The sequence below is a fragment of the Protopterus annectens genome, chromosome 6.part0 (assembly GCF_019279795.1).
Source record: "Protopterus annectens isolate FY-2018-M chromosome 6.part0, PAN1.0, whole genome shotgun sequence".
Classification (NCBI taxonomy): Eukaryota; Metazoa; Chordata; order Ceratodontiformes; family Protopteridae; genus Protopterus; species Protopterus annectens.
Window position 1 is genome coordinate 1323651920 of NC_056737.1, and position 19897 is coordinate 1323671816.

Sequence of the window (19897 nt, forward strand, 5' to 3'; positions counted from 1 at the left end):
AAAGCACTGGGTTCACTGATATGGTGTTTGAGGACTTGGCTTGGACACTTAAGCCAAAGTCCTAACCCTACAGGGAGAGAGATAGAGACAGCCAGACCCCAGACTGAGTGTGTTTCCTATATGCTCTTAAGGGAAATTGTGCTTGATGCAGAGAGGTCAGCATCTGGAAATACTGAGTGTAGCCATTTGTATTCCAAGTGACTGTCCCTATCCAGTGTCAGTGGTGAGGATTCAGGTTCCTTGATTACCGGCTCAGAGATGGGTCATCACATATTGATGAGCAGTGGTGTGGATATTGAATTTCTGTAGCCTGTAAGCAGTAGTCACTAAAGAAGGTGTTTGTATTCTCAAGCAGCCACAAAGTAGACATTCAGAGTTTCATATCACAATACTTTTATTTATTTACTTTTTGTTAACTTAGTCAGAGAGAGCAGACAAGGATGTCACCAAAGGATTATGGAAAGCTGACAAGGAACCAGTTGGCTGAGATGTGTCAAACCAAAGGATTGGTGCATGCCAACCTGACTAAAAGGGAAATTATTGCAGCCTTAATCACAGCTGCAGTACAGACCAGCAACCAGGAACACCAAACATTTGGGATTAGAATCAGCAGAGAGAATGAGGCATTTGGAGGCTGAAGAAAATGAGAAACAGAAGCAACATGAAAAGGAAATACTGGCCCTTCACCAGGGTCATTGAGGTAATTGGGAAGGGAGTAACTGAACCCCATAAGCAACAAGGGTCAGTAAATATCTTCCTCAATTTATGGAGGGTGATAATTTTGATAGTTTTATTGATATATTTGAAAGAGTATGTAAAACAATATAATGTTGACCAAGGGCTCTGGGTATGATTCCTGACCCACTTACTCCATGGTAAAGCTGTAATTGCTGTTTCTAAATTGTCTGTTACTGATTGCTTAAACTATGATATGGTTAAAATATGTTTATTGAAATATTTTAATGCCTGAAGCTTACAAAAAAAAGTTTTGTGAGCATAAACGCAAGGCAGATGAAAGTGTGTGTGATTATATTGCTGAGTTAAGCACTTATTTTCATAGGTGGGTGAGTGGGTGTCAGGTCACCACTTTTGAGAGGCTGACAGACCTTTTGGTTAGGGAACAAGCCCTTGATGCTTTGCCTGAGGACATGAGAATCTGGTTGGCAGACAGAGAATGCAATTCTGCAGATGAGCTGGGGGAAAAGGGGGATCTCTACTTGGCAAGCAGGGCAGCACTGCATAGGAAAGGGATACCAAGTGCTGCACTTGGATATAAGGAAACCCATGGTGGGCAGCCTAAATCACCCAACAGAGTCCCCAGTAAGAGGGGAAGCCAATAGTTCAGGTACACAGCCAAGATCAAGGGTTAAATATTTTAAATGTAAACATTGGGGCCTTGTAGCATATAGATGTCCACAGAGGCAAGGGAGAGAACAAAAGGTACCTGCTGGAGAGACAGGTTGGTCTCCCAGAGGCTATCCCATCTCTGGAATAGACTTCCCATACAAGTCAAACAGAGCACCTTGCTGACCCTCTTCAAGCGCAACCTTGATGAGTGGATGGGAAACCACAAATTCAAGCCAGGGGTTCCAGCTGTGTCCCTCATTGACAGGTGCGACAGGTGCTGACTGAGGTTTATTTTTGGGAATAAACTCTTAGCTAGCTTTGTAAGGGCCCCAGGACCATTAGACTAGTAAGCTCCTATGATCCTATGATCCTATGAGAGCCAGCAAGTGGAATAACAGAATGCTAGTGGTAAGTTGTCAGGAGAAAACAGGGGTACCAAACTACCAGCAGAGTTGTATCCTATCTTGGTGGATGGAAAACAGGCCACTGCCAAGTGAGACACAGCCTCTGATATAACCATTGTGAAGCCTGTAGTGGTTAAAGAGGATCAGTAATTGATGGGCAGTCCACTCTAGTCAGAGCTTTAGGAGGGATCCCATTCCAAATGCCTTTGGCCAGGGTTCACCTTGACTGGGAGGGTGGAAAATGGGGCAAGGAAGTAGGTGTGTTTGAGGATATCCCTGTAAATGTATTGAAAGGGAATGATTTGGTAATGCTGTACCTTGTGTGCATGTAGTGACACACAGTCAGACTTGGAAACAGACTTATGGGTCTTTTAGCCTGGGGGAGACCCAGACAGACCTCATCCTGAAGCCAGGACTGGTGTTGTGGCTAATTCAGGGAGGGAGCTGCCCTGTAGCAGTGAGCCTGAAGAGACCCAGCTGCTGGTAGGTAATGATGTTCCCTTGGACAGAGTGACTGCAAGAGCAGAAGTGACTGGTACTACCCCAGCTGACAGTGTGGCATGGCTGTCAGAAGCTACCAGACTTCCTGTGGAAGGGGAGCTGGGAGACAGGCTCAGCTATCACACCCTACACTAAGAGGCTTGAGGGAGATAGCTCAGGAGGCACCTGATTTACAAGGAAAAGGTGGGTCTGTATACCGGAATAAAGGGTTACTGTATAGAGAGTGGATCCCAGAGGGACGGCTAGAGAGTGAAGTAATACAGCAGCTGGTAGTACCCAGGGCCTACCATCTGGCATTTCTAGCCATAGCCCATGACATTCCTTTTGCACATCATATGAGCATAAAGCATACCAAGAGATGTATTATGCAGAACGTTTATTAGCCTGGGATTGAAAGGGATGTAACAGGGTACTGCAGGACCTGTGAGCAGTGCCAACAAGCAGGCAAGGCAGGAGGCAAGGTCAAAGCTCCTTTGATGTCTTTGCCTGTGATTAAGGAGCCATTTCAGAGGTAGCTATGGATATTGTGGGGTTTTTGAGTACACCAAGTTCCATAGGGAAGAAGTATATCCTAGTGGTAGTAGATTATGCTACTAGATACCCTGAGGCAGTGGCTCTGTCTTCCATCGAGGCAGAGAAGGTGGCAAATGCTTTGCTAGAGATTTTCAGCAAAGTAGGTTTCCAAAAACAAATATTGACTGACAGAGGTTCCAATTTCATGTCAGAACTGCTGGCTTGTCTGTGGAAGTACTGTGGGGTAAAGTACCTGAAGACCACCCCCTACCACCCCCAGAGTAATGGTCTTGTGGAGAGGGTAAACTCTGCACTAAAGACCATACTACAGGCATTTGCAGACCAGTTTAAGAGAGAGTGAGACAAATATTTGCCTCATCTGTTGTTTGCATACAGGGAGATGCCCCAGAAATCCACAGGTTTTTCACATTTTGAGTTGCTGTATGGGCATAGGGTAAGGAGCCCTTTAGATTTGATTTGTGATGAGTGGGCAGGTGAGTATAAATCCCACAAGGACTCTGTTGTGGCATATGTCCTAAACCTCAGGACAAGGCTTAGGGAGCTCGTGGGCATGTCCCATGAGAACCTGGCAGAAGCCCAACAGCAGAAAAAGGTCTGGTATGACAGGAATGCTCTAGCCATAGAGTATGCTGTGGGACAGCAGGTGATGGTGCATGGTGCTCATTCCTGTCAGACACAATAAGCTACAGGCCGCTTGGGAGGGACCCTTCAAAGTGGCAAGGAAGGTCAGTGATATTAACTGCATGGTAGAACTGCTAAGCAGGAGGCAAGGGCACAAATTGTGTCATGTTAATATGATAAAGCCTTACCATGATAGGGAAGCCCTTGTGCTGACTATTTTCCATGGATGGCAGGTAGGAGTCTGATGGGGATCTGGTAACTGATCTCCTCAGTGAGGCTTGCACTGACACCTCAATGGAAGGGGTAGCAATGTCCCAGTGGCTATCTCCTACCCAGGTTTGAGAAATCAGAGCAGTGTTACAGGAGTCTGGGGACATGTTCACTGGGAACCCAGGGTGCACCCACCTGTTGCAGCACCATGTGGCTACAGGGCCACAAAGATGTGCAGTCCCTAGGCCTCTCCAGTGGTGCCGGTACCAAAGAAGGATGGCAGCACTAGTTTCTGTGTGAACTACAGGAAACTGAATAGTCACACAGAGTCAGATGCTTACCCCATGTCTAGGACAGATGAAACTTTAGAGAAATAGGATGGTGTTAAGTATCTGACCACTATTGATCTGACCAAGGGCTACTGGCAGGTGCCCTTGATTTCCAATGCTAGAGAGAGAGGTCATCTTTTGTGACTCTTTTCTTCTTGAATGAGTTCACAAAGATGCCTTTTGGGATAAAAAAAATGCCCCAGTGACTTTCCAGAGGCTGGTAGGTCATATCCTAGCAAGAGCAGGAGATTATGCCCTTGCTTACCTGGATGATATTGCCATCTCCAGCCATTCCTGGCATGAGCACCTTTGGAATGTTAGGGAGGTGCTGGGCAGACTGTAAAAGGCAGGGTTGACCATTAAGCCCAGTAAGTGTCAGGTGGGTATGTCAGTGGTCTTCTATCTACCTGGGACATAAAGTGGGGAGTGGTAAGATCAGGTCAGAACCTGCCTAAGTGGAAACCATTCAGGCATGGCCTGCCCCTGTTACCAAAAAGGAGATGAGGGTATTCTTAGAGACAGAGGGGTACTATAAAAAGTTTGTCCCTTATTATAGTATAATAGTTGCTCTTCTCACAGACCTAATGAAGAAAAATAGGCCAGATAAGGTAGTGTGAACCTCAGTATGTGAGCAGGCATTGCAGAAGCTTAAAGGAGCTTTGGGAGGACCCCCTGTATTAGCCAGTCCAGATTATAGCAAATAATTTGTTGTACAGGTGGGTGCTTCAAACCATGAGGTGGGGCTGTACTTCGCCAGGTTTCCTCAGAGGGAGAAAAGCACCCAGTGGTATATTTCAGCTGTAGATGCCAACACAAGGATGAATGTCATGCAGCTGTAGAAAAGGAATGTCTAGCCATAGTATGGGCACTGCAGAATTTTTTTCTGTATGGAAGGAAATTCACTGTAGTGTAGTTACAGAACACAATCCCTTAACATGGCTACATAGATCCAGCCAGCAAATGCCAAGGTATTAAGGAGAAGCTTAGGACTGCAGGCACATGACATGACAGTACAACATTGTAGTGGGGTCAGCAATATCAATGCAGATGGGCTCTCAAGACAGGGAATGGGGCATCTTATTTATCTCAAGCCACATTTCGCAAGAGTCACTTGAAAAACTAGCTTGAGTCTTCAAGGGGCAGGATGTGATGATATGGGATAGTGTCAGCATAGCTAGCTGGAGTTATGTAAAGAATGATATCCTTTGAATATTAAACTGATGTGTACAAGATGCTTGTGTTACAAATGTATTGGAACTGTATGGCATTTGAATATCAAACTGATTTGCACAGATGCTTATGTTACAAATGTATTAGAACTGTATGGCATTTGAATATCAAAATGTAGGCAGGTATGACCCTAGCCCTAAGCAGCATCCTACCTTCACCAAGAATGATACCACAATATCGACAATAATAATTTACTTCAACAATTGGCTTAGTTTCTGGTGTCTTTCCAAGGGGATCTAGTATCTGTCTGCCTGGGATGATATGGTTGACAGGCCTCAGTGCTTTGCCAGAAATGGCCTCCACCTGTCACCTCTGGGATTCTAGGTCCTGGCCATGGCTCTTGCCTTCCTCATTGTGCCTTTTTAGGCAATGTCCCAAAGACAAATCTTCCAACGTAAAAGATCTTTCAAAGAGCAAATTGAAGGTCATGCTGCTTAATGCTAGGAGCCTTAACCTGAAAATGCACTCACTGGAGGCTTTCCTCACATTGGAAGATGCCGATGTCTGTGTGGTCACGGAAACTTGGTTCAGGGCTATGGAGAGTACCCTTGCCTTGCCAGGCTATACATCATTCCACACATTCCAACCCCAAAATGAGGTCAGGAAGACTAAGAGTGGTGGATTCTCTGTCTTCATTAAGAATAGGCACACCTCTAGACTGTTTGCTAGCATGATGCACTGGAATTACTCCAGGTGCAACTGACATTTGGCAAGACATCCATCCAAGTTATAGCCAGCTATAGACTCCACATGATGTTTCAGGACACCCCCTCCTCCTCCTACTTGGACCTACTTGACTCCATCAAGCTACCCCCTAACACCCTGATCCTTGGTGACTTCAACAACCCTCCATAGACTGGGTGAACTATTCCTACACTAATGCACTCACTCAATGATTCCTTGACTTCATCAGTTCTAACCCACTAGACCAGTTCATCTCATCCCTCACAAAGGGAGATAACATTCTGGATTTGGTTCTCACCAACATTGGTGACCATTGCACCACTCCCATAGTATGTTCTTTCCTGGTGAGATCAGATCATAGGTCTGTCTCATTCAAAGTTCTATTGCACCCAATCCCCCCAAGTCATAACCAGGTTAAAAAACTTCTCATACGCTGACTACAACCTCCTAAGGGAGTGCATCAGTAGCCTCACACCACCCTACCTCAGAGGATGCAGACAACTATGCTGAACAGTACACCAATGCAGTATACAAGCACCTGTACAACTGCATGGACTCAGCCATACCCAACACAGCTAAACCTGCTTCTCAAGGAAACACAAAGCTGTCTGGTGGACATCCTCTATCAATAGGCTTTACAACAAAAGGAAGAAACTGTTGTCCAAGAGTAAAAAGGAGCACATTTCAAATTGGAAAAACTCCCTCCTCAGCCTGAACAAGCAAATTTGATCACTAGTGAAAACCTCCAAAGCCAATTACGAATTGAAGCTAGCCTGAAACAAAGGGAAACCACAAAGCCTTCTTCAGTTATGCCAGGAACCTCCATGGCAAAGCCCAGGTTTGTTCCAAATTAGTACTTAACAGTACCACTTACACTGATCCTGTTGACTTAGCCAACCTGCTAGCAGACAGGTTCAGTGCAAACATCACCTCTATCCCCCTAAATGCCCATTTGACATCCTCAATACTTGTCCCACACCTCACATATCCATAGATCAAGTGTTAAAGGCCCTTTCCAAGGCAAAGAACACAACTTACATGGGACCTGATAGTACCCTAGCTTGTGTTCTGTGCCATCTCCAGCAAGAACTAGCTTTGCATTGAGCACCATATTCAACCACAGCCTAAGTACAGGCCTCATTCCAGCAGAGTGGAGAACTGCCATTGTCATCCCCTTGCACAAAGGTGGTGCCACTACTGACCTTGGAAACTTTCTCCACATTAGTTTGACAAGTCTGATCTGTAAAGCCATGGAGCATATTATTATGGATCTCATAAACAAGGACATAGGCAATCTCCAAGCACTTGACCCCACCCAGTTCAGATTCATCAAGGGCAGATCTTGACTGTTGAACCTGGATAACTTCTTTGAAACTGTCACCAAGGCCCTCTATGAGGGAAAGTCAGTACATACAGATCACCTTGACTTGGCCCAGGCCTTTGACACAATCCCCCACTTGGGCATCATTGAAAAGCTAACACAATTTGGCATACATCCCTATTTCATCAGGTGGGTGGCCAACTGGCTCACCGATAGGACTCACAAGGTCAAAATAGCTGCCTTCATCTCTGACAGCAGGCCTGTCACTAGTGGTGTTCATAGGGGATCAGTTCTGGGACTCATACTGTTTGGCATCTACTTCTCAGAGGTCCAGGCAAAGACAAAATGCCTGTGACTGACCAAGTTTGCAGATGACTGTAAGTTGGGTATTATCATTGACTTCCTAAATGATGTTAACATACTGCAACAGGGTCTCACAGCAACAAATGACTGGTGCCAAAGTTATGGCCTTAAGTTAAACACAAAAAATGGATTATCATACCATTCATCAAAAACACAGCCCCTACTGATTACCACATCAACAGCAACCCCCTAAGCACACAACCTGTGGTGAGAGACTTGGGTACACAGGTTGACAACAATCTCACATTCAACCATCATGTAGTGGCAGTGGTCAGAAAAGCCTTTTACTTGCTTCATCTCATAAATAAAATGATTGCATCCAGAAAAAAAGGAGGTTATTACCTCTCTGTACTCCTCCCTCATTAGGCTAATAATTGAGTATAATGTCCGTATGTACCTCTCCAAACACCTGCACAACTGGAAAGGCCACAGAAATACCTTACAAAGAGAATCCATGGCTTCCAACACTTGTCCTATGCTATACTCTGTATTGTATTGATTGCACAGAGGTGATCTGTGTCTCATCTGCAAGGCAATATCAGACACTGCCCTACTAGAGATGCTCCATATCCATTACTCTAACTCCTCATGCATTACCCGCTCAAAAGGCCTAGATCTAATATGCAACATCAACAAAACCTGGTGGAGAGACAGGTTTGTCTCCCAGAGACTGCCCTGTCTCTGGAATAGACTTTCCATACATGTCAAACAAAGTACCTCACTGACCCTCTTCAAGTGTAACTTGATGCATGGGTGGGAAACCACAAATTTGTCCTGGGTGTTCCACCTGTGTCCCTTACTGACAGGGCTGATGAGTGGTGACTAAGTTTTCTTTTTTTGGGGATAAACTCTTGGCTGGGTTTGTAAGGGTCCCAGGACCAATAGTCTAGTAACCTCCTATGATCCTATTGGAAGAGCAGAGGTTAACCAGCTACCTTACTTAAAAAAAAAAAAAAATAAAGGAAATGTAAATGAGTTGTTAAAGGATTAACATGACATCCCACGGTGATGAATAGGACTGGAGATGGTAAGTCTGGAAGAAGCTAATGTTTATTAGCTTCAGTAAAAACAGGGGAATTGCTGTGATTGTTTCTTGGCATTAGGCCTGCCATAAACATTAGAAAAGCTTTAGATATGCATTTTTACATGTCTATTCTAAATTCCTGTCTCAGCTTCTAAGGGGGATACTGTGAGAACCTATAGTCAGGTGACAAAATGAAGTTATTCTGCCAGTCACCTTGGAAATAATGTTTTAGATGCTACAGGTGGATATCTCTTAGTATTGATTATTCTGTCTTGGGCCTGACAACAAGAAGAACCATTCACCACATCATCTGCCTTGCTCTATTAAGTAGGGAATAGTAATTCTCCTAGATTCAGTCAGGAAAATACAGTGAAGCATGGTTTAGATGTTGGTTTTCTTTATTTGTCTGAGTCTGTCCATCAGTGTTATTTTCAATATTTCCTCTGATTTCAATTCTGTGGTTTATTGTAAATATATATTCAGTATCTTCATGTTCTTCTGTTATTTATTATTACATATATTTAACTTTTATTGTTTCTGGTCCTTTTGGAAAGTATTTAACCTTTGAGAGTGCTTATACTTATTTGGTGACACTGTGTGGGCCACTCCAGGAGGCCTGGCCTTCTTCATCAACTACTACCATTTGTATTAGTATTAATATTACACCGTATAATTGCACACCCTTTTTTAAGGGCCTTAGAATAGTTGATTATGGAGTATCTGTTGGCAGTGATAACTACATTATACTCTGGGCAGAAGGGGGCACAGCAAGTAAATCTGTGCCAGCCTTTCTCAGGGGCGCATGTGTGTGTGTGTGTGTGTGTGTGTGTGTGTGTGTGTGCGTAAAATCAAATCCCACAGTGTGCATGTGTCAGCAACTTGGAAGAGGGACATGAAACACTGGGTTCCCAGAGAGCGTGCTGGAGGAATTGGTTGGACACTCCGGCTGAGTACCTAACCCTACAGTTGTATCAGTGGGGAGTTTGTTTGGGCACCTGGATGGAGACAGAGAGTTCCAGACCCCAGACTGAGTGTGTTCCCTGTGTGCTCTTAAGGGAAATTGTGGTTGATGCAGAGAGGTGTGCATCTGGAAATACTGGGCGTATTCATTTTTATTCCACGTGAACGTCCCTCTCCAGTATCAGTGGTGAAGATTCAGGTTCCTTGATTACTAGCCCAGAAAGGGGTAGTCACTATATATATATATATATATATATATATATATATATATATATATATATATAATTGGGTTTTTGATATACTAACTATTTTTTCATTTTATTAGATAATTTTAAGTGAATCAATAAATAAATTAATGTTATTTTTATAGTTATTCAAGTGGCAACGCAAGGGATTTTAATGGTTAACATTTTAAATGATTAAACAAGATTTAAGCTGTGGAATCATTGGCATTTTTAAAAGTGGCAATTAACTCCCCATAGGCTATTCATTTAATTGTCTTTACATAAATACTGGATCTCCTTGAGTATTCTGGTCATCTGATGAAGTCTATGTAAAAAGGATGAAAACGCAAGGTTGAATGTTTAAGGTGTTCATGGTGTTTTGTGTGTGCTTTTAACTTGGTCTGTATCCGTTTTATTGTGGATTTAATAAATTTATAGAACTGAGGTTTTCTCCATGCTTCGTTTTGGCACTTATTTGGATTTATTTATATACGTATACACAGAGAGAGATGGATATAGATATATTTAGATAGATAGCTATAGATATATATAGAAATACATGCACACACACATACACAGATATATATTTATATATATAAATATATATATATGTGTGTGTGTGTGTGTGTGTGTGTGTGTGTGGTGTGTGTATGTATATATATATATATATATATATATATATATATATATATATATATATATATATATATACATATGTCAATAATTCTATATGTTGTCTTCTGGTCAAATGCTATACTATAGTGTTCTTGTGACATAATTTGCAACTAATGTATTTAGGAACAGACTTCCAAAATGCAATAATGTGTTGTGTAATCAGAAAAATAAAACAAAACTGAAACTTATTAAAGAATCCCCATGGACTTACATCACTCTGAATTTTAGCCACGTGTACGGAATGCAGAATCTTTGGGTCGTCCTGAATACTGAGTGCACCAACCATCTTGCCTTTGTTCTTCTCATAATCTTTCTTATATTTCACCTGCAAAAAAGGAAGAATATTTATGGCTTGTGCTATCCACAGAAGTTCTTGTAAAATGTTTCTGTAAATATTTCTTTGAAAATACTTACATTACTACTAATATTACTTTGCGCTTTGGCAGCAAGAAGAGGAATTGCATCAACTTGTATTTTACAATTCTTTGCTTTGGCTTTCTCCCAGTCATATTTGTACCATTTCTTGAAAAAAAAAACACAAGAGTTTCAAAAATATCCATTACAGAAAGCTGAATGTGTGATTATTTTAAAAATAATATTTTTTAAGCTAATTCAATATTTAAGTTGTTGTGAAACCACATTTACAGGTGCACAGACACACACACACACACACACACACACACACACACACACACACACACACACACACACACACACACACACACACACACACACACACACACACACACACACACACACACACACACACACATTTAGTAGATATTAGATACCAGCTAGGCAGTTTCATAGAACATTTAAAACTCCACATGGCTACACACACACACACGCACACGCACGCCCACACACACACACACACACACACACACACACACACACACACACACACACACACACACACACACACACACACACATATGCATGCACATACACACACACACACACACACACACACACACACACACACACACACACACACACACACACACACACACACATTTAGTAGCTATTAGATACCAGCTAGGCAGTTTCACAGAACATTGAAAACTCCACATGGCTACAGTTATACACAGTCCCATCTTAGCATACTGATACAAAGGTGCTTATTTTAAAAGACTAACAAAAGCTGTAGAATTCCATTGGAATACTCACATCGCTGAGGTTGTAAGCATTGACTTTACTTTGTAGTAGTTGTGGTGTATCTGGTGGAATGTGGCACTTAAATTTCTCTGCTTCATGATCAGCTTTGTAGTTGAGCTACAAATTACAAGGAAGTGCAGTAATAAGAGATTTCATAAATAATAAAATACAGCTGACCAACTTTATTCACAACAGTAATATCTATGTACTGTAATTCATACAACTAAATTAAAAACAGCTGCAATGACTGCAAAAAAGAAAGACATTTAAACCCATTACAGTTGAATTTGACATGGGTACTATCAATACAGCTGTCTCCTCGGACTTAGCAAGGCATTTATTTCATTTCACATAGGAATTTAGAAGGAAGTCTGGAAGAGTTTGGGGTTGAACCCACACTGAGGAACTGGATAGCTGCATGATTGAATGGTAGGAGACAGAAGTTTGTGGTGAGAGAAACAATGTTAGGAATTGGGAAAGTAATCAGTGTAGGGTCTGCCCTGGGTCCAGTAATCTTCAGTGTGTTTTTTCCATATCCGAGGGAATAGGATAAACTGTTATGCTGATAGCACAAAGAATGGCACAGCTGCAGAAACAGAGGAGTGGAAGAGTATAGGAAAGGATTTGGAAAGGCTGAAGAAGTGGGCAAAGGTAGCAGGTGATGTTCAGAACAAAGAAACACAAAAGGTACTATCACTACAACCTTGATGTGAAGTGTCAGCTGGAGGAAATGGAACAGATGGGAACAGAACCCAATGAACACAAATATATTAGACAATCAAAGAGGTTTGCTGTAGGAAATAACTATAAATAATATGAAATACACAAGTTCTTTAACAAGTGCCATTTAGAGTTGTTGAAGTTTTTTTACACAATAAAGACTGTTATAATGTTTACAACCATGTTATAGAGAAGGCAGGAGGGAGATCAAGATATGTAACCAACATAATGATTTGTATAAACACTTCCGCCTTAAAGGAGAACTCCACCAAAAAGTCAAGTTTTTCTTTCCAAAAAAACATTTTTCCTTTCCTAGTAAGACTAAACACTGCACATACCGAAAAAATATAATTTATTAATTGTTTGCCTTTCTCTCCTGCATCTGTCTCATCTGTTACATCACAACGGCTGCTAAGAGTGGCACAGTAATTAACTTGTCACTTATCCCAATAACAGAACCATTAAGAAAACATTGACATTTAAATGCGCCACACCTCAGATAAGTAGTGTAGCCTGGAGTCTGAACAAAGTGAGGGCTTTCAAGCTTAGTTTTCAGATGCAAATGCCATTCCCCATAATAAAACTCGGTGTCACAAAGAAAGAAAGCAAATATGTTAATCTAACTCTTCTTACTCTGTCAGTATATGATTTTGTATTTTTTTCTACACTGTAACAAAATGTGCATGAGTCTTCTGGAGTTGGGGAAAGAAGATTAACATCAGCGACTTTAATTTCAGCTACAATATTTAGAACGGTGAATGCAATACAAACCATTTCAGCTCATGTAACACCTATTAATCACAGGGGTCAGCTTCCTCACACTTGAACACTGAACTACAGTTGTTACTTTGAAAAGAACAATTAACCACATTTTCAAGCTTCTCGTTCAGACATTCCTTAAATGCTGCAGCAGAGATGGCCAGTAAAGAAAATCAAAGGAAACGAAGTAATTAAAAATACGGATTAACGCTGACAGTGAAAAGTACGCAGTCACAGCAACGGTGTCAACAGATGAGGGAGAAAACTACAGTAAACGATCCCCTCATCTTAAGGATTTCTTTCTGTCACTCTAATATGACATCAGGAAGACGAATGCATTGACTGTAAAATAAAATAATGCTTGCCATGACAGCCTCCTTCAAAGCATTTTGGGGTATAACAAATTAGAAAATAACGGTGGCCATTTACTTTGATACAGAGGCATTAGCAATGCAGAAAAGTTCAACATTGGCTGAAAAACAATGTTTTTTTTTCAGTTTTTGGGTGCAGTTCTTTAATAAGAAGAATAGAAGTAAAACCCATTACGTATATATACAATACATTGGTGTAATTTTTTTTTCAGAACATTTACGACACAGAGGATTATAATCGGATTGCTAACTATATACAAATTTTTATGTGTTCAAGACATGGATGCTAGGAAATTCACCTTGAAAGGTAAATCTTGATATTTACCTTGAACACATAACTACTTAGTTATGACTAGACAGACCCCACAATCATTCTTTGCAGTACATACAGATTCAGTTGTTTCAATGTATAAGACTGCAATTTTTTTTTACAGTTTTGAAAGCCATGAAACATGATGCTGCAGCACAGATAGTGACCATATGCTTTGTGTACCTCTAACTGAATAACACAGCTTTTAAAGCTATTAAACGCTTGCTACAGTGACAGTTGTTTTACAGCTTTTAAACGTTAACTTAGATTATTTTTGCTGTTCTGTGGTGGCCATTGTCTGTACTATAGTTTGAAACTAGGTGAGAGGAACTGTAACTCGTACATAACAAAAAACTATTATGTACTTCTTTGATGTCAAAGAGGTATAGAATCAAGAATGGAGCGGTCAGGTGGATCAAAAAACACTTCAAACACAATAATCCACCTTGATAACCTCTGTAAGCTTGAATAAATGTTCCGTTAGTTGCAAATCAAATGATTTTATTTAAAAAAAAAAAAAAAAAAAAAAACAGGATAAAAAATGGCTGAACACAGCCTGTAACACACTAACAGTTCCAATGAGGTAAAACCTTACAGTCAGATGAATTCAGTCAGCAAGTAAAAGCAATGGTGTGAAAGTCTTAATTGACTGGAGTGCTATAAGCTCAAAGTATCATGTATTTCTATGCAGTGGATACCAAAGACAGTGGGGATATATGGGTTTTCATTAACCAGAAACCTGTAAATCTCGTCATTGATAACTCCCCGATAAAGACTGTCTTCTATAAATAACTGTATCCTCCTATGTGTAATGTTGGCCTGATTGAGGGAAACAATTTCATACTTCTCTGTGTCATTCAAGAGACTTGCTAGGTCATTTATATAATCATTTTTGTCCACAATCACTTCATAATCCTCAGATAGTCTGTTGATCTCAAATTTCTCAATAATTCCTCCTCTTCCCTGGTGGGGTTAAAAAATCTATCCTTTTGAGTATGAAAAGCCTGATATATTTCCCTGGAACAAACTCTTTAAAAACTGGCCAGGGTAGGATGAAAGGGGGGGGGGTTATAGACTTTTCTTCTTGAATAAACCAGTTCCTACTGTATTGTCAGTGTCCTTGAAGAATAAGTCAAAATTTAATTTTCTGAAGTATAACTTAAACTTACTCAGTACCTCTGAAATAGGTGCTGGGTTATCAATGAAGACATTTATAGGTTTTTGGTTAATGAAAACCCATATATCCCCACTGTCTTTGGTATCCCCAAAGTACATAAGTGTGTAGAACACCCCCCATACAGACTGATAGTAGCTGCCCACAATAGTTCAACCCATTCCTTGGGGGTCTTCATTGACAGACGGTTGAAGAATTCGATGCTCCCCATTCCACACGTGTTAGTTGATTTATGGGATTTTTTGATCAGAATTAAACACAGTTTGGGTGATGGCCCGGTGGGATTTTCAACTTTTGACGTAGTTGATCTTTTCAACTCCAGTCCACACAAAGAAGGTATTGAATTTTTTTGGGAAGCCATTCATGACTACACCAACTTGAACTCAGGGGTTACAAATTTCGTGGTGGATGTTATGGAAGTAATTTTAAACAACTTCATTATTTTTGAAAATGAGTACTTCAGACAATTAAAAGGGGTGGCCATGGGTTCAAGTAGTGCTCCTGTTTTTGCAAACATGGTCATGGCCACTTGGGAGAAGAGGTACATTTTCACCTCGGGATTTGAAAAGGAATGGGCTTTGTATCTCTGTTACTTGGACGATGTGTTTGTCCTTTGGAAAGGAGGGGAGAAGGTGGCGGACAACTTTCATTCTTACATCAGTCAAATTAGCCCATACTTTAAGTTTACACACACATTTCCCCCAGATTCCATTGATTATTTGGATGTAACTATTTCAATTGATAGAAGCACAGGGACTTTCACATCTAGAGTATACCGCAAACCCACATATTCCAACAACTTCTTGGCATTTGATAGCAGACACCCCTTCCATGTTAAGAAAAACCTGGTGTAGGGGTAAATAATTCGAGGGGCAAGAATGTGTTCAACTTTGTTTGATTTCAAATGTGAATTGGGATGCCTCACGCAGATGTTCTTGGACAGAGGATACCCCGAAAGTATGGTGTATTCTTTGGGAGAAGAGGTTATGAAAGAATGGGGGGAAAGATAGTCACCTTTACTAGGTCAAGGTAACACCCAGGAAGAACCAAACAAAGATTCTGCCAACCACTTTTCCAAAGCTATGGTTATGCACTATGGCAATTTTGGGAACACAGTCAAAAATATCATTTCAAAAAATTGGGTTAGCATTGAAGGGAATGGTGAGGTGTACAGTCAACTAGGTAGCACTCCCTTATTTATTCACAAGGTAGAGCACAATTTGAAGTACTACCTAGAGCATCCTTTGACTTTAAAGGTAGGAGACAAGGGAACCCAGAAATGTGGGGCATGTAAACATTGCCCACACATATTGGAGGGTACTACTGTCATAGTAGGTGAGTTCCAGATTAGAGTACACCTAGTTAATGGGAATTGTAATAGTAAAGGATTGGTATACCTGAGTATTTGTACAGGATGTCAAGTGTTCTATGTAGGAAAAACAGAGTGGATGCTCCATAGGCGTATTTATGAACATTTGTATGCAGTAGAAACTAGGAACCCTAATGGTTCCCTTTTCAAACATACTTTGACTTGTACAGGGCAAGCCAGCTAGAAATTTGGCATCTTGGAAAATGTGTTGTGAGACCCTAGGTGTGGGGACTGGGGTAACAGGATCAATAATAGTGAAATCAGATGGCAACTTAAATTAGGAGCCATGTACCCCTAGAAATGAATGAACATCTCTCCCTAGCACCTATTTTAAAAGATAAGGCACGCACACTTTAATTTTAGGTGTGCATGAAAAGTGATTCTCATTAAGTGAGAATTTCAACTGTGCAGCATTTGACTAGTGTAATGTCTGTTTAAGAATTCATCATTAATTGTTGCACTAATTGCTTAATTGGTTAGGAGAGCAATTAAGGGGACTATGGGTTTGTTATTTATAACAGCTCAAAGGGTGAGATACTCAAGTTTGAGAAAGTCCACGTTTAAGTGCACGAAAGCGCTTACCATTGGGAATTATTTCCTTGGATTTGTTTGGTGCTGCTATTTGTGCTGTTATTATATCCACAAGTTCAACTGTGATTACTGGGAACTGTTCCTTGGAATTGTTTGACTTCTTATATTCAGTTGTTTTTTCTACCATTGGGAATTGATTCCTTGGAGTTGTTTGGTGCTGCTATCCTTGGCAGTTACACTCACGAGGTACAACAGTGACTATTTGGAACTATTTCCTTGGTATGATTTGATTACCACATTTTGATGCTACTTTGCTATTTTAACATATTTTGGACACTTGGGGTGTGTGTGGCCGATTGGGATGTGCAGTTGCAAAGTTTGTAGCTTTAGTTGCAGCTACTGAGCATTGGGAGTAGCTACTTTGAGCTCAGAGCACTCCGGTCAATTAAGACTTTCACACCATTGCTTTTATTTGTTGACTGAATTCGTCTGACTGTAAAGTTTTACCTCATTGGAACTTTTAGTGTATTACAGGCTGTATTCAGCTGGTTTTTATCCTGTTTTTTTTTTTTTTTTAATAAAATCATTTGATTTACAACCAATGGAACATTTATTCAGGCTTACAGAGGTTACCAAGGTGGATTATTGTGTTTAGAGGTATAGAACACAATTGACTCCCCCCCCCCCTATTTCATAGGATCATAGAGTCATAGGAGGTTACTAGGCTATTGACCTGGAGGCCATTTCAAGCCTAGCTGTTTCATCCCAATGTAATACCACAGATAGTTTAGTCAACACCCAAGATTGTATTTAGTAATAACTGCCCATGTCCAGGAGGGTTATGGGCACTATCCCTGCTAAGAATTTACACTGCCCCATCCACTCGTCCAGGTCCCTTTTGAACAGTATCATAGAGGTGGTCTGCCTCACGTGAATTGGCAGACTATTCCAAAGATGTGGCAGTCTCTAGGAGACAAATCTGTCCCTTCAGCATATCCTATTCAAGTTGCAGGGCATATTTAGCTCCCCGGAACGGGTAGCTCTAGTCCCCTAAGAAGTCTATGCAATATTGAGTATAGTGACAGGGACTTTAGTTGGTCTGTGTAAGACACATGCTGGAGTTCCTTGATCATCTTTGTTATAAACCTCTGAGGTCTTCCCTATTGTTGCAGGTGCTTTGTAAGGTACGGGCCAAAAGGGGTGTTATACTCAGTTATGGGCCTGATTAGTGACAAGTATAGAGGGGTTATAACCTCCTTTACTGTAGAGGTGATGCCTTTGCTAATCAAGTGTGCTACATAGAACACCTTCCTTACTACAGTAGACACATGGTGGTCAAAGCTAAGGTCACAGTCTACATGTGATCCAAGATCCCTTACCTTTTCATAGGTACATAGGGTATTGTTGTTAATTTGATAGTGTGATGGGACATTGTTTTTACTGAAGGGAATGATGATGCATGTCTTTGCATTCAGTTTGAGACTGTGACTAAGACACCAGTTGTTGGTCTGCGTAAGACCCTCCTGAAGTATACTGACATAATTTGTGGATTTGATAATTGTAAACAGTTTGCAGTCGTCTGCAAACTTGGTCAGCCACAGCCTCTTAGTTTTTTGCTGAACTTCTGAGAAGTATATACCAAACAGTAGGGGGCCCAGCACTGACCCCTGTGGTACCCCACTGGTGACAGGTCTGCTGGTTGATGTGGAGCCACACACTTTGATAGTTTGCGACTGGTTAGTGAGCCAGTTGTCAACTAATCTTACAATAAAGGGGTTTATATTCAGTTTGCTAAGTTTATCAGTAATGCCTGAGTTTGGAATTGTGTTGAAGGCCTTGGCGAAATCGAGGTATGCTGTGTACACAGATTTGCCCTTGTCAATGGCCCTGGTCACATTTTCGAAATAACTCCACCAGTTTTAACAAGCAGGATCTGCCCCTGACAAAGCCGTATTGGGTTAGAGCCAGGGTTTGGAGTTCACCTATGTTTTTATTTATGAGGTCCATGATGATACATTCCATCGCCTTACAGATGAGGCTGGTCAGATTTATGGGTCTATAATTTCCTGGGTCTGTTGCTAACCCACCTTTGTGGAGAGGAATAGCTATTGATGTTCTCCATTCTGCAGGAACATAGCCTGTGGTTAGGCTGTGATTGAATAGGGTGCTTAATGATGATGCTAGTTCATGTTTTAATTTGTTTAGAAAACAGCTTAGGATGCCGTCTGGTCCCACAGAGGCTGTATTTTTTTGTCTTAGACAAGGCTTTAATGACCTGTTCTTTGGATATGTATGGTAGGGGGGATTTGGGGCAAGGTTTGTGATATGTTTGAAGGGGATAAGGGAGTTACATTTTCACCAAATCTGTCCACCAGCAGGTTTTCTATCTCTGAGGGATCAGTGTATGTGATACCATTAGTCACTAGTTTGGTACATGCTTGGGTTCTACCTTTTAGGCTGCATATGTAGCTATAAAAGGCCTAATGGTTATCCTTGGCTGTGATTGCTAAGTTTTTCTCAAAGTTACCCTTAGAGGATTTGACATGTTGTCTTATTTGCCTGTTGAGGCTGAGGAGGATACATTTTCATTGTTGTAGTCTCGCCTCAGTTCTCTTAGACAGTGACTTTTTGCATTTGTTGTAAAGTTTGTTGATGCTGGATGTCCACCAGGGTGTCTTGTTTTTACTTGGAGCTCTGGCTTTGAGTATCTCTGTAATAGCCTAGTCTATACACTTACACAAGTGACTGTACAGTGCTTTAGTGTAAGCTTTGGTGTAGTTACCACTTCCCGCTGTGGGTGGGGCTTGGAATGCATTTATACCTTCCCCTAGGAGGGTATAGTTTGTCTTGGTGATGTTTTTTAGCCTGGCTTTGGCCTTTGTGAGTTCTGTTGTTAGTGCCGGTTTCTAGGTGACTGATTTTGTGGTCATATTTAACTAATGAGTGTCTGACAGTTGTGGCAGTGCATCTGTTTGTCATGTTAGTGAGGACCAGATCTAGTATGTTTGTTCCTCTTGTTGAGGTTTGAACAATTTGTTCCAGGGCATTTGAGTTAGCAAAGTCAAGGAACTTTTGCAC

At 41.1% G+C, this 19897-nt stretch overlaps 1 protein-coding gene across 13 annotated transcripts in view; it reads right to left on the reverse strand.

Annotated features, from left to right (window-relative positions):
* NEB (nebulin) overlaps positions 1–19897 on the reverse strand; it is a 619289-nt gene that overhangs the window by 512928 nt on the left and 86464 nt on the right. For all 13 annotated transcript variants that reach the window (XM_044074886.1, XM_044074893.1, XM_044074887.1 and 10 more), the window contains 3 exons: positions 11598–11702; positions 10842–10949; positions 10639–10752 (listed from right to left, as the gene is read on the reverse strand). In XM_044074886.1, coding sequence (XP_043930821.1) covers positions 10639–10752; positions 10842–10949; positions 11598–11702 — 327 coding nt within the window. The remainder of the gene's footprint in view (positions 1–10638; positions 10753–10841; positions 10950–11597; positions 11703–19897) is intronic.